At 40.9% G+C, this 15515-nt stretch overlaps 2 protein-coding genes across 2 annotated transcripts in view; one reads left to right on the forward strand and one right to left on the reverse strand.

Annotated features, from left to right (window-relative positions):
- Positions 1-3847, forward strand: part of LOC110978393 (uncharacterized) — a 22299-nt gene extending 18452 nt beyond the window's left edge. The window contains exon 18 of the mRNA XM_022233361.2: positions 1178-3847. Within this exon, the coding sequence (XP_022089053.2) occupies positions 1178-1918 (741 nt within the window). The 3' untranslated portion in view covers positions 1919-3847. The remainder of the gene's footprint in view (positions 1-1177) is intronic.
- LOC110978394 (2-Hydroxyacid oxidase 1-like) lies at positions 2949-15515 on the reverse strand. The gene is made up of 9 exons (XM_022233362.2): positions 15333-15515; positions 13101-13268; positions 10309-10460; positions 8747-8999; positions 8105-8265; positions 7599-7690; positions 7051-7212; positions 6372-6441; positions 2949-5207 (listed from the first exon to the last, which is right to left on the reverse strand). Coding segments are annotated over exons 1-9 (1134 nt in total). The 5' UTR covers positions 15335-15515; the 3' UTR covers positions 2949-5133.

Genomic DNA, 15515 nt, shown 5'->3' on the forward strand with positions numbered 1-15515 from the left:
AACCCATCTTTCAAAACCCTGTGGTTTATCTTTGTAATAATAGCCTCATCTCATGAGTGAGAAGAATTTTTTGAGGAGTGAAAATTTCAGTGTTAAGGTTGTCCTTTGTTTACTGATTACGGCTCCTCCTGCTTTGTCACACTGGAACTGGCCGCCTGACCCTGAGCCTGGTGGTCCAATGGTTGAGACATCTGCTCGACAAAAAGGAGGGTTTGGGGTTGGAGTCTAACCTGAGTAATTAGACTGTGACTTTTTTCCTTGCAAGCTCTCAGACAACATTGGTTAAGAAGAAAACCTAATAGTAAAATATTTCCTTGCAGATTTGTATTTTAACCACTTCGAGCCAGGCCCATTTATCTATGTTGATTCTGCTGGGCTGGGTAATTTTTCATCTTTTTTCAGTTTTCAAAATTCTTAAAAAATTCATAACTTCATTTACTGGACGTTTACACCCACATGAATGACTGTCTGGTGACTACTCTAATCTAACAGACAACATCTGTTGACGCCCGAGTATTTAAGCCGGGCCTGCCGCCTTGTAAAAGAGCCCAGATTGGGTGGTGTTATGTAATTTTCTTTTGTTCCCGAAACTGGTACGGTGCACTGCTGGCGTCTTTTCAATAGGGGCCAGATTAGCATGCAGCGGTATTGTATCGCTCATCACTGGAGCGTTTTGTCCCCGGTGGTAATCCGCTCGCGCTGAATGCCACAAACGGCGGTATAATCTTTCAAAACAATGACGGATTTCCTCCGCTGTTTGCAACTGAAAAAATGTTGGCAATTCGCAGCAGCTTGGTCTTTTGTTCCGAGTACGGTCTTTTGTTTCAAGGCCCAGCTCTCTTGTCTGATTTCGGGCGGCCTGGCTTTGCATATAAACCCAAGGAGTCCAGTTCCGGAAACCTGGGCAGCAAGTGGTTAGCCCAGATGTTTTGGAGTACTGAAATTTTGTTGAATGCTAGAAGCAGTTTAATGCATGAATAAAAATTGTTTTGTGGAGTTGAAATTGGGACCATTTTTAGGCAACAACTAATTGTCGGCTGTAATCTTACAGCACTTGGTATGGATAGCTGCCCTTTCAAATTCTTGATGAATTAATGCCGATAAGCCTGCCTCTAGTGTCATTCTTTTTGCCACTTTGGGTGAACACCGCCATTTTTTCCTGGTTTTTTCCTCTTAGACTCCCCCATCTTCTGGTGGGAAACCAAGTGCCATCAGGCAGAGCCCGTCCAAGGGGAAGAGACCAGTACTGGGCTCCAAAGTAGCACTGAGTTCACCGAACAAAACATCTCGCAAGCCCTCCGTTGAAAAGAAAGAGAAAAGGATATCAGGAACTCCACGGATCCTGAAAACAGACTCACAAGCCTCGCTGAAGACGGAGGACCCAAAGGCACATGAAACGCAAGAAAAGCCAGACTCCCAAGAGATCATCAGCACATCGCGAGGGACTGATAACAGAGACGGGAGTGTGGTGCGCGAAAAGTCAGCTGGGGGTGTGGATACTTCTGAGGTACAACCAAACATGAATGTCGCTCAAGGAACTAGAAGTAGTGAAAAGAGTGGCCCCGAAGATAAAGTTGCAGAAAACGTTGATGAAGATTCCTCCCGGAAATCTGTCCCACAGACTGAGGAAGGCCAGACAGCTGTTGTTGATGAAGGCTCATCTCAAAAAGATGTCCCTCAGACTGGAGAGGGACAGACAATCATTGATAATAAGAATGACGAGAAGGCAGTGGTCACCCAGACAAATGAAGAGGGACAGACACAGGCTGAGAAGCAGGCCATACTCCAGTCAAATGGGACTCAGCAGGTCAAACCTGAGGCCGATGATGGAAAAAAAGCAGCAGGCTCAACCATCAAATTGGAGAATGCAGAAGATGGCTCCAAGGAAGCAGGAAGAAACGAGAAGGAAACAGAGTGAAAAGGCCTGAACAATATAGTCAACTCACCACAGGGAGCAGTATGGACACCAGACAGGAACTCTAGACAGCACTGTGTTGCCAGCTCTAGAGAAGTGGAAAGATTAACACTGGTGTACACATCAAAATTAGAGCAGAGAGTGTGCGGGCAGGCCAGTTTTCATTTGAATGTGCACAAAAACCTGCATCATTGTTTGAGGAGTGATCCTTTTGTGAATGGAGAACTACAGGAGTGGCTTGCCATTTTCAGGACCAGGTGTGGTTGGGCAGGGTTGTCATGATTCCTAAAGCACAGTGTGTGCATGAGGTACACTTCCCCTTTATCATTTTAAAGCCATGTGTAAAACCAGCGTATCTCAGTACACAGGCAAGCATTTGCCATACAGCAGCTGTCCATGGATTAACTAGAGCATAAACATTCCACTTTTTCATTTTGCTCAACTAAGATGAAAAAACAGACTTTGGAGCTAGCCATTCAAGAAGTGTGCTAATAAGGGTACTGTGTAGTTGGATCTAGTGTTAGTGGGAAGTTGAGTGTAAGCAAAGGAGTTCAGGTTTGGTTTCCTTGTCAGAAGTAATGTTGCTTGTTGTCTGCATGTCTATTCCGTCCAAGTTGATGTACATGAAGTATATGTATACATGTATTGTACATGTACTTTCTTGAATTGAGTTACAATGTACATGTAATGTATTATAGACTCTCAAATGTTACGTTTCAGACTTTTAAGAAAGGGTTATGGGTTATATTTGATCACTTTTGTTTATAATCATGTTAATAATAGTATAAAAGTCATATGGTAAACTACAGTGTATTTCACTGTCTATCCCATCTTCCTTATCAGAAAAATAGTATTTCCCAACCTGTGTGTATTCACAGCAATTAACACAGGACTGGATCTGTGATGATTAACAAGTGTATGGTAGTGTGTTGTGAACTTTAAAAAACGAAGGCACCTGTTGACAATGTCCCTTTTGTAAGTTTCATTGGTTATGAAAGGAATCTAAATTAAGAGACTAAACAAGGCTGTGATGTCAAGGTAAGGCCTATTGAATACTTTATTAGTACATAGCCTGATACATTGTACTTGCCAACAAGTCAGTTGTGTACCCCCCCCCCCCGTATTGTACAAAAAGGAAGATCAAAAGGATCCACGGACAATGAATCTAGAAGCATTATTAGATGGTTGAAACATCTATTCCTGATCCCAATCCACACCAAAGACAAAATAAGTTTTGTACACAAAATCAATCACAAATATAGCACCAGTACATTTACACGTATTGCTTGTACATTCACTGAAATAGAAATACATGTAATCAAAGGAGAATTTTGTCAATTTTTAAACAGGACTTTTGAAGCCCACACATTATTTTTTTTTACACGTATGACACATTCAGTCCATGTATTCTTCACAACATGTATATGGTCAAATTTAAGTCAACTGAAGCTATGATTTCTTACAAATGTTCTGCCAAGGGCATGGCATTCTCATCAAAAGCATTTGATGTCTTCATTTCTTATCTCCCAGCATTAGAGAGAGACACATGCCATAGCTATGAACATTGTGGATCAAAGGGGTTTCTGGGTTGCACATTATTAACAGGTTATTGGTTTGTCCCATATTCCATGTGCATAAGAAAGGTGTTTGGCAGTCACTGACTTGACTACTTCATATGTTGGAATCTTTGAACATACACAGCTCGGTACTTGGTGCACAAATACCGACTGTCCATATTAATTGTAGTAAAAATAATACTTGAGGTAGATATGTTTTTCCAATGTTTGTTTAAATGGCCTCATCACTACATGTATTTGCATCCAAACTCTTCATGTGTACTTCATGCACTTCCCTTCAGTACAGTGAGCTATGAGCAAATATTCCATTTGTAAAAATTAAAGATCACAATTTACATATATATCTTTTTACTTTCGTGTATGTTATTTCCTTTATTTAAGATAATACCATTTTTTACACAGTTGCAGAAGAACCTCAATAAAGCTCGCTGCTTTGCAAGAAATGTAAAAATTCATTTAAATGTAAGATCAAGTTTCTTTCAGCTTGGTATACATGTATTTCGAATTTCCCCATAAGTATATATTCTTTTATGGCATTTCTTCAAATAAGTTAGACTAAAAATCTTTGATACTCAAAAATAATTATCAAATTACAATAAATATATAATAGTTATTATAATTGAAATCAAATTACATCCCATTCTGATATTCATACATAATACATGTAAGTTAAACAATTCTGTTTATTTTTTCCAGACTGCATTTAAGACCTGAGTAGGCCCATAGGAACTGCTCATTTCATCTTTTGACGAGGCAGTGACCGGTTGTATACAAGTTTATGGCCAATTACAGCACTGATTGGAATATACGCATCTGGAAAACATGAATGGAAATATTCAGATCACAAGTCTAGTGGTACATTGCAATACTAACATCAAGACATGACCATTTGCTTCCTTGTTCAACTGTTTTTAAAAAACATGAAAAAATTAATACATCACCTATATTGTCCCTACATGTGGGTTTCAACATGGGTAGAATACAAATCTGCTTTCTGACCAAAGCTGATGAACTATACATTTAAAGTTTCCAGTATAAACAGAATGAAAATCTCGAGAAACTACAGGACACCTACATGTATGATTTAGGTGGAGCCCCTCGTATCACATCCGGGGACTGTAAATGGTGACCAATTACTGCTGAAATGTTTCCAATGCACTGTGAGAGAGAACCTGCTTAAAAAAGGCCAATTTTAGAAAAAAACAAGGGAATCGGGTATAAAAGTAAAGTGGACTGGTATCTGACTCTCAGTCTAATTGTTGACTGACACACTGGAAACTTTTGCCATCTTTGCCTGACAGAAATACATGTATGCCTGAAGTGTATGAAACAACCACATAACCAAGAACAAATAGTGCAATTCTATAAAAGGGTACGCATTCAGTTTCGTCAGCCCCAAACTATAGTTTATTATTGATAAACGTATAACTTGAAATATTCTATTTTTACCCCTGATTGTTTACGAGTACTTTTTATCATACTTGGAATTCTAAATGTGGTATACAAAAAAAAATCATCTCAGATCGATCAGATTTTGAAAGGCACCTGATTAGGTGCCGGATACACCCGTTTTAATACCTGGTTCCTTTACAGGTACAATTACTGTCAAACCAGACTTTTTTCCACAATAACCACTAGCTCTCACAATCTAGCATCTCCAACATCAGGTCCCGGTACCACCATGGAGGGGGCAAGGTCACGGACTGAAGCACAGCCTAGGAGCAAATCGGAGAGATTACCTTTGATGACCTGTCACAAGAACATGAACTGTTTCTGTTTTATTCCCCCACGCAAAATTAACATCTGATACATCTACTGGTGAGGTACCAGCTCTTCATCATCTGATTCGATTAAGCCCACTGACACTGACAAGCTTGATGATCATGATCAAGTGGTACACTGGTAAGCAGGTGTTCATGGGGTTGAGTCCAACCCTGGTAAGCTCATGAATATTTTCACATGACATCGGACAACATTGAGTATACAGCATTTATTTATGTTTACCGGTGAAGGGCAAAAAAAACCAATAGTAAAATGACATCCAACAAAACAGACTACATGTATTTTCCTATCAACCGTCAATTACTGCAGGTGAGTCCAAGTTTGAGGTGTTTATATTTCTCTTTAGTTCACCTGCGCATCTTGCCTTACCTGGGTTCTGTGTGACATTCCAGGAAATGCGAGTTGCAGTGAAGGGAAATAGACAAGTACCTTTGTCATATTTGCACTTTATCGCCTTTCAACATTTAACCCCTTTTTGCACCGAGAGGCAGCTATAGCCGCCGTAAAAATTGAGATCTTCAGCCCGCTTTTCAGCTATTGTTCTCGGCCCACGCTCGAGCGAACACGGTGAAAGAAGGCAGACCCTGGCTCTTGTGTATATGGTAATTGGTCTTTGTGTGTAGCCCAAAAATGAAAAAAATGATTTTGCATCATAATCACCAGCTTCACAATAGTCCCAACTTTGAAAAGAGGCAACGGGAAAGTGGAAGCTTGAGTAGAGCCCCATGCCACTGAACAATCAGCCTTTTCACCGTGTAATTCAAAGCAAGCAGAGCACGCTGGGCCACAAACTGAGAATCTGCGGTTTGGCAGCTGGCCTTCGTGGCCAAGTGAGGCTGGAATTCTTGGAGTCGGCTTTCGGAAAGAAATTCCTCCCGAGAAGGGGTTAACAACTGTGTATCAGGGAAGTATCGTACATGTACACCGACGCTAGCCAGTGTCAGAAATGTTCCTGCACAAAGTCCATAACACTTTAAGCCTTATACCATGTCATGGTCTCTCTAGCCTAGAATATAAGAGAATTTGTGCACATGGGAGGGTTCGTGTACACTGAACAGAGTGCATGGAATGTTTCGTATTAAAGACTGGTTACATACCAGACAAGGCCAATGCTAGGTCAAACTCATCCCTGAGGATCTGAAGGACTTTGCAAACTCCTTCCTCACCCTGGAAAAAAAAAAGACTGTAAATCCTTCTACAGTTTGTGATAAATTGCTCCACATCCGAATCACTTCATTTTTCACTGCCCCTGACATGTCACTGTAGTGCTGCAAGAATCATACTGGCCTGAAGTGTGAGACAGCTCTGCACACTACTTATACACAGACCACATCACAAACAGCAGGAGGATCCTTCGTGCCACTCATTCTTGAAATCTCTGACTGCTGTGAATGTCTCTCATTTGCAATTTTTGCATGATCATTTTCAAGGAAGTATGACAAGATACTGAGCACTGTCAAAGTGCCTTTGTTTGGTATCATTTGAAGGAACTGAAATCAAATTTTAGTGTACTTGTGGTAATGTTGGAGAGTGCTTGTTGCGAACAAAGCTTTCAGAGCGCTAAGACTTTGACAAACTGCTTCCAACATTGTCCAACCGCAGTGTTAAGAAAGCTCAGGTGTGCCTAATTAGACAGTTAGTGAAAAGCAGCAATCTAGGCACTCCTTCATAAAAAGGAGGAACAGGGAGCCGGAGTTTAAAACCCACACCCTGTACACTAAAATCCAAACCAAAGTCATGCATACAAATAGATAACTAACAGACAGACAAACACACCTTATAGGTCAAGCCCCACCATGCAGGTCGGCCAATGAACACTGCCCTGGCACCCAGGGCAAGTGCTTTCAGGACATCGGTACCCTGGCGAATACCGCCATCCAAATACAACTCCACATTGGAACCACGAGTTGCCGCCAACACCTCCGGCAGAACATCAATCTGTACGGATTACATGAGAAATAAGGTTGGCATAGTGGTCCTTTTCTCACCTTCACATGTGGGTTGGGTCAGTCCCTGATTTTACCCAGAATAGTCATCTGGGGTTTTCCTCCCCCGGCTTAAACTGCAACTGCTCCTCGCCACGGCTCCTCTCTACAAGTTTCTTAAGGCTTAATGTGAGTTAAAGTGCCGGGGGGCTTCTTGAGAAATCCTTTTCTTCACTACAGGAAATACATGATAATGTTGTCAGTTTAAGACAGAAATACAAGAAGTGCGTGTTAAATAGAGGGAAAAGGACTGAATGAAATAAAAACAAAACAAGGAACTTCATGCAAACTTGGTACATGTATAAGCAGCCACTGTTAGGTTGGGTATTTGTGACTTACAGTTGCTGGCACGCCATCTAACTGTCTTCCACCGTGATTTGAAACAATGATTCCATCTACTCCGTTGGCCACTGCTTCAAGAGCACCCTCCCCTAACAAACAATAAATCCTGTTAAACAAATTCATTCATTAAAGTTACGAAACACATCTTACCAGTTCCATAAAAGTGGAATACTTTAATTTTTGCGGTAAGGCTCCACATTTACAGATACATGCATTTGAAACCAACTCCTACAATTTTTACAGAAATGAAATCCCAGGGCTAGGCAGAATCAAGTAATTGACTGAGCCTGCTTCCAGGGAGTATCTGTTACTCCAAAATTGTTGAGAACAAAAAGTTCTGCTTCAAGTTAATGGCACAAACAGATTCCTTGTCTATAAAGTGCCATGTTATCATGCTGCATGCAACTGGTATCAACTGACTTTCACTTGATAGCATGCATGATTTGCAGAGCCACATTTTCAGTTTACAAGTTCCAAGAATTGGACCAAATAAATTAACATACCTGTGAGGATTCCCTTGACAATAACTGGTAATTTTGTCAGAGACCGTAGCCACTGTATATCAGCCCATGTAACGGAAGGAGAGATTTCAGATGAGTTGTAGGATGCTAGATATCCTGTACTTCGCTGAGAGTTGAAGGAAGCTCCCTCAAAGTTGGGGAAGCTGCTCAGAAATTCAAAGTCATATCCTGACATCTTAGGTCTTCCTAAAAAATGCTGTAAATGTACTTTGAACCCCCCCCCCAAAAAAACCCAAAAGTTGAAAATGTAATCTCTGAATGGACAATTTTCCATGGACATTATTCTAACTCTATCTGAAAAATTTATCAAAATCTCATCCCAACTTTGCAGCATTTTGCTGGGATTAGCTATCCACTTCAACTTACCATGGATCGACATGCAGTCTTAATGCCTTTTTTTTATACTGGGTTTTGCCATGAACTCTTGATTTTGTTTAAAAGTGTGGCTTTGGTCAAGTGTGACCAAATGCTAGATCGTAAAAGACTTGAGCTGCTACAGAGACATGGATGGCCAGATAGAATTTCTCACATCTTGATTTTTGTCCACATGCCTGTTCTGGTAACTTCTAATGGGGCCAGCTCATTTACCTCGGAGAGGCAATTATTCCACTAAGCAGTACACACCTAACTTTTGGGTTGAAGCCTCCACGTCTCTCTTCGCTCAGTTTCTTAGCAGCATAGGGATAGTCTACTGTGACAACTAAGGCCTTGTATCCTGCGCTCTCGGCCCTTTGTACGAGTTGCTCTGTGCGTTTGCGGTCGGTTAAGATGTACAACTGGAACCAGAGATGGGCCCCAGGTGCTGCCATTGCCACCTCTTCAATGCTGCTGGTAGCATAGGTGCTGAGGATCATTATGGTTCCCATAGCTGTTGCAGCTTGTTGGGAATACAAGACAGGGTGCACATGTATGAACTCAGGGGTTGATATATTCACTGGACCAGTGGACTTCAGCCGGTGATTTTGACAATGGTCTCACAGCATCAATACCAGTACAAAGTGGGGCAGTCTAGTGTGTTTATAACAATAATCTACGAATCATTCCAAAAGTTTCATTCAAAATGATTAAGCTTAATAAGCCAGCTCGTAATTCTCCCTCAGAAAATGAAGCGCATTCTTCAGCAGACTCTTTGTTTCCCAGTGACCTATTTTTTTGGGAAATACCACACTTGGCTCCTTGATAAGTGAGCAGACACAGTGTGTGTCACACCTTTTGCTGCCCTAGTTTGTCTGTATTGTAAAATTTGTTCCAGTCCAGTAATTTTTACAAGCTACTTGCCCTGTGATCAAATTTGTTTGTTCCCAATATTCAACTCCTATGTAGTCTGTGGTTCAATTTGTCGAGAGCCCAGGAAGGAGGGAGGGGTATTTCATCAAGTTTGGTCCATTATTTTAATTTTTTTTTCCTTGTCCAATTCCTGATTGAAAGACTAAATGGATGGATGGGGCATAGCTTTTCAGCTGAGAGAAGAAATATTATCCAATTTTGTACCCATAAGCAATATTTCACACACATGGACTGGCACTATGCTCACTAGTACACGTCTTTTACCACTAGGGACTATGACTGACCGGAAGAGGGTTCAGCTAGGACCTCCAGGACCCTCTTCTAGTCACTCACAGGTTCCTCAAACTACTGTAGGAAAACAATTCCTTCAGGGTTTTAAGTGTTTTAATTCTGTATTTTTAACTAAAAAGCAATTCAAAAATTTAAGAATCACTTCATGGAGCTTTCCATGGTACGGTTTTTGACTGAGTTATCGTAATCCATGGCCGCATATGCCTGTCACTTTTTGTTTTGAGCCTCAGTAACCTTTACTTTAACGAGTCAAAAACTGCAAAGACTAATGACTGCCCGGGAAACTATTCTCTAGAATTCATGCCTGTGCGATGTTTTCGTGCGTATCCAATACAAGTTGATGCGGAGTTCATGTACTAACCTACATGAATATCAGTGAACCACACAGGACTGTATTTCAACCAACCACGACAAGAACCAACAAGAGGTGTGTTAGAATACCTCACAGCCAATATGGGTGAAGTGATTGTCTGACAGGTCATCACAAACAATGGGTGATCATAAACATTAACACTGGTGAATCCCCTGCACCTGCAGAATAAAGAAAATCATGTCTACCACATTCTGGAGGCTAAGTCACATAAGCCCCACAGGCTATCTCACAATACCTTTGGCCGTTGCCAGTTCCCCATCACTGCAGGCCAATTTATGCAAGGCAGAAGGGGCAATGCCGATGGGGAATTGGACCCGGTGGCCGAGCATGGTTACTGATAGGTCCCTCTTTGAGACATCCCTCAGGACCCGTGGACGAATACGGTATCTGAATGAGGGGAAAAAGCTTGCAAAATCAGACACTTTGCAACAAACTGCACTTCATGAAAAAGTCTTCCCTTAAATAAAGCAAGGAATCAGCTCTAATTATACTGTACAACTACATGTATTAAAAAACGGAAGTTATTTTTACCTTGAAAAACAAAACAAACTATTTGAAAATAGTGCCTCCAATAAAGACTACATTTTACATTTGCTACTAAGAATGGTTATCCTTTTCTTTAGGAAAAATTATTAACCTGCTCACAAAATGAGAGGCCAGAATGAAGCCTTTCAAAGCAAAAAGGTCCCTGCAAGGCGAAAAATACATGTACCTCCAAAGCAGTTCCTACTCCTGCATCCTGGCAAATATTAACATCAAGCAACTACAAAATTGATGACTATCCATTGTATGAGGTGCACTGGTCTCCTCTGGGCAAAGGAGTGATACCGATGGGGGCTGTTTGGATGGAATGCCCTCCACATTACATTGCACAGAAGTTGGCACAAGAAACACAACCCAGAAATTTATTGGAGAAAAAAAGAGATTTCAACAGCACAAAAGGGTCTTTACTGGATCTTTTTTACTGCTGGGGACAAAAAGACTAATACCGGTATCTAACCATTCTGGAAATTTCACTGCAGCCACTGCTGCTATTGGAGGAAAGTAGTCTATCATTTTCTAAAGTCAGCACATAGAGTGCAGTACATGTATGCAGTCAATTACAAACTCCTTGTAAAAAAATGAATTCTGAATAGGATGAGCATTTCGGGTTTTGGTCTGTGGGTAGAAATCTGAGTACTTTGAACAGGTGCAAGAAAATGCTCACGTGCCTCTACATACATATCTAAAGGCACTTTGAAACGTTTGCAGCCAGAAAACTTGCTCACTATGGAGGAATATGTGTGTTTCACAAACGTAAGACTCTAAATGAGGAAACAAAATGGTTGCAAGGAACTGGATAAATGGACTCCCACAATTCTAGATTTCAAACAAAAACAGCAAAAAAGAATTTCTCAAGAATTCTGACGGCAATTTACTACTTCAAACTGAACCAAAAATAAGAGTAAATATGAAAAGCCCAAACCATCAGGACTAAAACTAAAAACCAATAACTGAAACCAACACAAGTGTGAACTTTGAAACCATGGAGTTTTAGGTTATAACCTCGACTGAAAATTTACCTAACTAAAGAAATAACTTACTAAACAATTCTCTTTTACTAAGAAAGTAGGAGAATGTGATTAAAAAGATTCCACACAATCTTATAGGCCTCATTAGGGCTCTTCTGAAACCCCCTCAACTCCCATGACCCCCTTGACCCATCCAACACTCAAGCCCTTCGACCACATTGAGGGGCAAAATGTTTAGTTTGCACTTTCTCATAGTCAGAACCGTTTGAAGGGCTTGAATGCAAGTTGAGGTGGTCAAGGGGGCCATAGGACATTAGCCTCTTTTGAAGCATGGTAGACACATGTAGGCACTATTTGAAGTGGGTATTGGAGTTAACACAAAAGATTTTACCCAAACCAAATAGCACCTTCCAATTGTTTTCACCATACCTCAGATAGACTGATGGGTTTTAGTACAGCTTATCTCGTTCGGTACACAAATCCTGACTTGTCAGGATAGACTTTAGATTTTGGGAAGCAGGAACACAAAGCCATATTCTGAGCTGAACAAGTGGAAGTCATAAAGTAAGCCTAGAAACTCAGAACTATCGTGCATGGTTAAACACATGAGGTTCAAATGTAGGTCTGCTACAGGCTTAAAACTCCACAATATATATTCAACAAAGTATCATTGAAGATTTGAAATAGGAATGAAAACAGGCATTAACAAATTTACAACGAGGTCAGTCAACTTTCAAGACAATCTTCAAAAAGTTGTAAAAAGTTTTCAAAAGGACAGTCCAGAAGGAGAAACACAAACCAAAAAGGAGTTTATGCAGCAGACAGAACATCACTGACTTCCTAGCAGACATAACAAGAAGGGTACACTTATTGCAAAGTAGCTTCATACGACCGTTTCAAGATAGTGTGTCTCCAAGAGTTTACAACACATTGGCCAATCACAGGGTGCAAAATCTGTCAACCCAATGCGCGTTTGGAAAAGCTTGACAGATTCCATGTGTTATAATTGGCTAATGCATTGTAAACTCTTGGAGGTGCACTTTAGTGAATCGCCAGTATTGTGTAATAAAATAAATGGGGTTTGACCAGGGACTTTTTACAATTTATACAGTGTAGTATAAGTTGGTACCCAGAATTAGAAACCTTTACTGCAGTGATGCAATGCTTACGGACGGGTGATATGCGTGCCTGTTACACGGAAAATGTACATACATCTTCAACGAACAAAGTGCTGTGAGCTGCCAAATGCACGCGTGCGTCAAGCTTGAGAGCGTGTGTGTGACTGCAGTGGCATCTCCTCAAATTTGTCGACAGTTGGGACTTAAGAAAACAAGTGGGGTCTAACAAGAAAGGGACACTCTAACAAGAAAGGGAAGGGGGTATCTAACTAGAACTACGTAGTTTTCCAGATGGAAGAAGCACAAGAGAAATCTAAGCACAATATGAACATTCACTTGATTGAAAACAAACAGTGAAAATCCTCCCCCCCCCAAAAAAAAAGCAATTTGATACATACCTCTTAAAAGCCCTGCAGTTGTCCTTCAGGGTGTCCTGATCATCAGAGCCATCATGGACGTGGTCAAAGACGCTGCCTGGCAGATTGTCCATGGCATACTTCTCAAAGTCCTCTACTTTTAACATGATGTACTTGAACGTTGGCACTGCATGTAGGCAAATCAAGTTCCTGAAAGAGGAAACAACAGCAATTACCATATTCATGATATTGTCAACTAGTTGCATTGTGGGAAATGCTGTTTTTAACACCCAACGGATGCACAGTGCCCAAGATGAACTGCTTTGGGAAAGAGTTACATATGCATGTAGGATTACGGACAACACCAATTTTCCCTGTCAACGGCCGTGGGAAAGCAATATGTCCTAAAAAGTGAAATTTAACAAGGAAAATTCCAAAGTCGCACTGCAGAACATCTGCAGCACGTATTTTCAATAACTGTCAGCTGTGTGACAGCTTGACCGATCACAACACAGCTCCTATCTTTTCCTTTTGTTTTCCTGACCCCATCCAAATGAAAGCTGAGCTGTGATTGGTCACTGGAATGGAAACAAACAATGATGAAAAAGCAAAATGAAAAACAGTGATTAAAACCAGTACGTGAAGTCTACTGAATCTGTGTTGTGTTCTTGTTGACCAATGAGACTATCATTAAACAATAATTCCCAGGTTGAAAACTTGGGAACTTCTGCATGAACATTATTCCACAGCACGAATGGTAAATTTACCCCTTTGCTAAAAGTTAAAACCCCGAACTGACATCACATCCATAATTGATGTACCCGTTCTACATTTACTCCACACTAAAAATCAAGTTTTCACCGCTGTTTGAATTTGTAAAAACTGTACACATGTACAGGGTAACAGCACATATTAACACTAGTTCATGGATTAAGAAATTCAGCCAGGGCCAGCCTGGCGTTCTTCTTGTATTGATCAGATTACCCCGTATCTCTGTAACCATAGTAAGCTGAATGCAAGACCATTAGCATGTGCCCACCCTCTCTTGTTTAGTGTCAGAGGATTAAGACTATTGAGACCGATGCTCGCCTCCAGAGTACACTTAGTTTTGCTTATTGTTCAGGGTCATATACACTGGATCGCTAACGAGCTTTTGTAATGGAAACTTGACATCTGATGGATTATTTGTTAGTCAATGATCTCATGTAATCAAATATGCAGTAGCCTTTTTCAATCAGTGAAAATTTGTTTATTTCCTCTCTTCCTGTAAAACAAATCAATCATTCTTGCAACTGGGGTTTTCACAAGAATGTGAAACACACAGTTACATGTATGAAGCCAGGCAAGTCAGTGTTGAATTAAAGGCATTCTGATTCTGATGATTCATTAGCTTAGAAAAGTTTTTTATGCCAGACTTACGAACTTGAAAATCTGGTTTGCTGTGATTTTATTCTATCGCAGCAATTTATTGTGTAACCGAAACTCCAGTTGATATTTGAATAGTGTATACATATCCAGCAAGAAATGAGAGGGATAACCCCAACATACCCAATTGGCCTTAGATGTCTGAAAAGAATTCCTCAGATTCCAATGAAACAATGACCAACACAAAGCTGGGGGGTCTCTCTGCCTCATATCTGGCTTCATATGAGTGTAGAATTTAGTTAGGGTTTAGCGGTGTCGATAAAAATCAGTTTATGATGTCAAAGATCGATACTGGCTTCTAATGACGATGTTGCATAAAATGGCTCAATATCAGTTTTAAAAACTCTTCAACTTTTTGCTTTATCATGTGTGTCATTACTAACGTCCATTGCAAATGTATATGTGGGTATATCTCCAAGAAAACCTAAACAAGAAAAATTTTCAACGGTTTATGTTGCTCTCAATGTTGGCAACACGCGGTGCGGCATCTCCTTGTAACTACAGCATGCACAAGTATCGACCACTGGCTACGGCTATCCACCGCCGCATCTATAGATCACAATTGGAAGCCGTAGTCGCAGGAGAGGACCGGATTATGGCTACCCATGTCATGCATGCACCGCCCCTTGATATGCAGTGCAGTGGGCGAACACATACATGTACGTACGTACGTGACTAGTCACTGAGCTCGACGGGGCCGGGTAGGCCTAAGCTGCGCTGTCAGTGCACGACACTACGTTCGGCGTTTTCAACTGCCTGCCTTGCTATTGCCGCACTCATTTTAGTTAAGTACGGCATGGCATGCAACAGCACGACGTCTAGTCTTTCTTTATTACAAAATGTACTTACATGTACTTGGGTGTAGGCCTAGTTCTGCGTTCAGTAGTTTTACGGCCAAAAGTTATCAACACCGTATCCGTTCGTCTACTGTTTGAGATGTCGGAACACCTTATCTTTTAAAAACCACGCACGCGCGCGTACGCACGTGAGACTTTGAGTAGTTCATCTACCCCATCCAGTATTTAGTACAGT

The sequence above is a fragment of the Acanthaster planci genome, unplaced genomic scaffold, assembly GCF_054643075.1.
Source record: "Acanthaster planci isolate LZ-2023a unplaced genomic scaffold, COTS_SCS Contig2, whole genome shotgun sequence".
In the NCBI taxonomy this organism is placed as follows: Eukaryota; Metazoa; Echinodermata; class Asteroidea; order Valvatida; family Acanthasteridae; genus Acanthaster; species Acanthaster planci.

What these genes read in the sequence shown, in the direction of transcription:
- LOC110978394 (XM_022233362.2), bottom strand. An exon ending in AACTGCAGGGCTTTTAAGAG is followed by an intron (nt 10,461 to 13,100) that starts GTATGTATCAAA and finishes CCCCTCATTCAG; the next exon opens with ATACCGTATTCGTCCACGGG. An exon ending in GGAACTGGCAACGGCCAAAG is followed by an intron (nt 9,000 to 10,308) that starts GTATTGTGAGAT and finishes ATTCCCAACAAG; the next exon opens with CTGCAACAGCTATGGGAACC.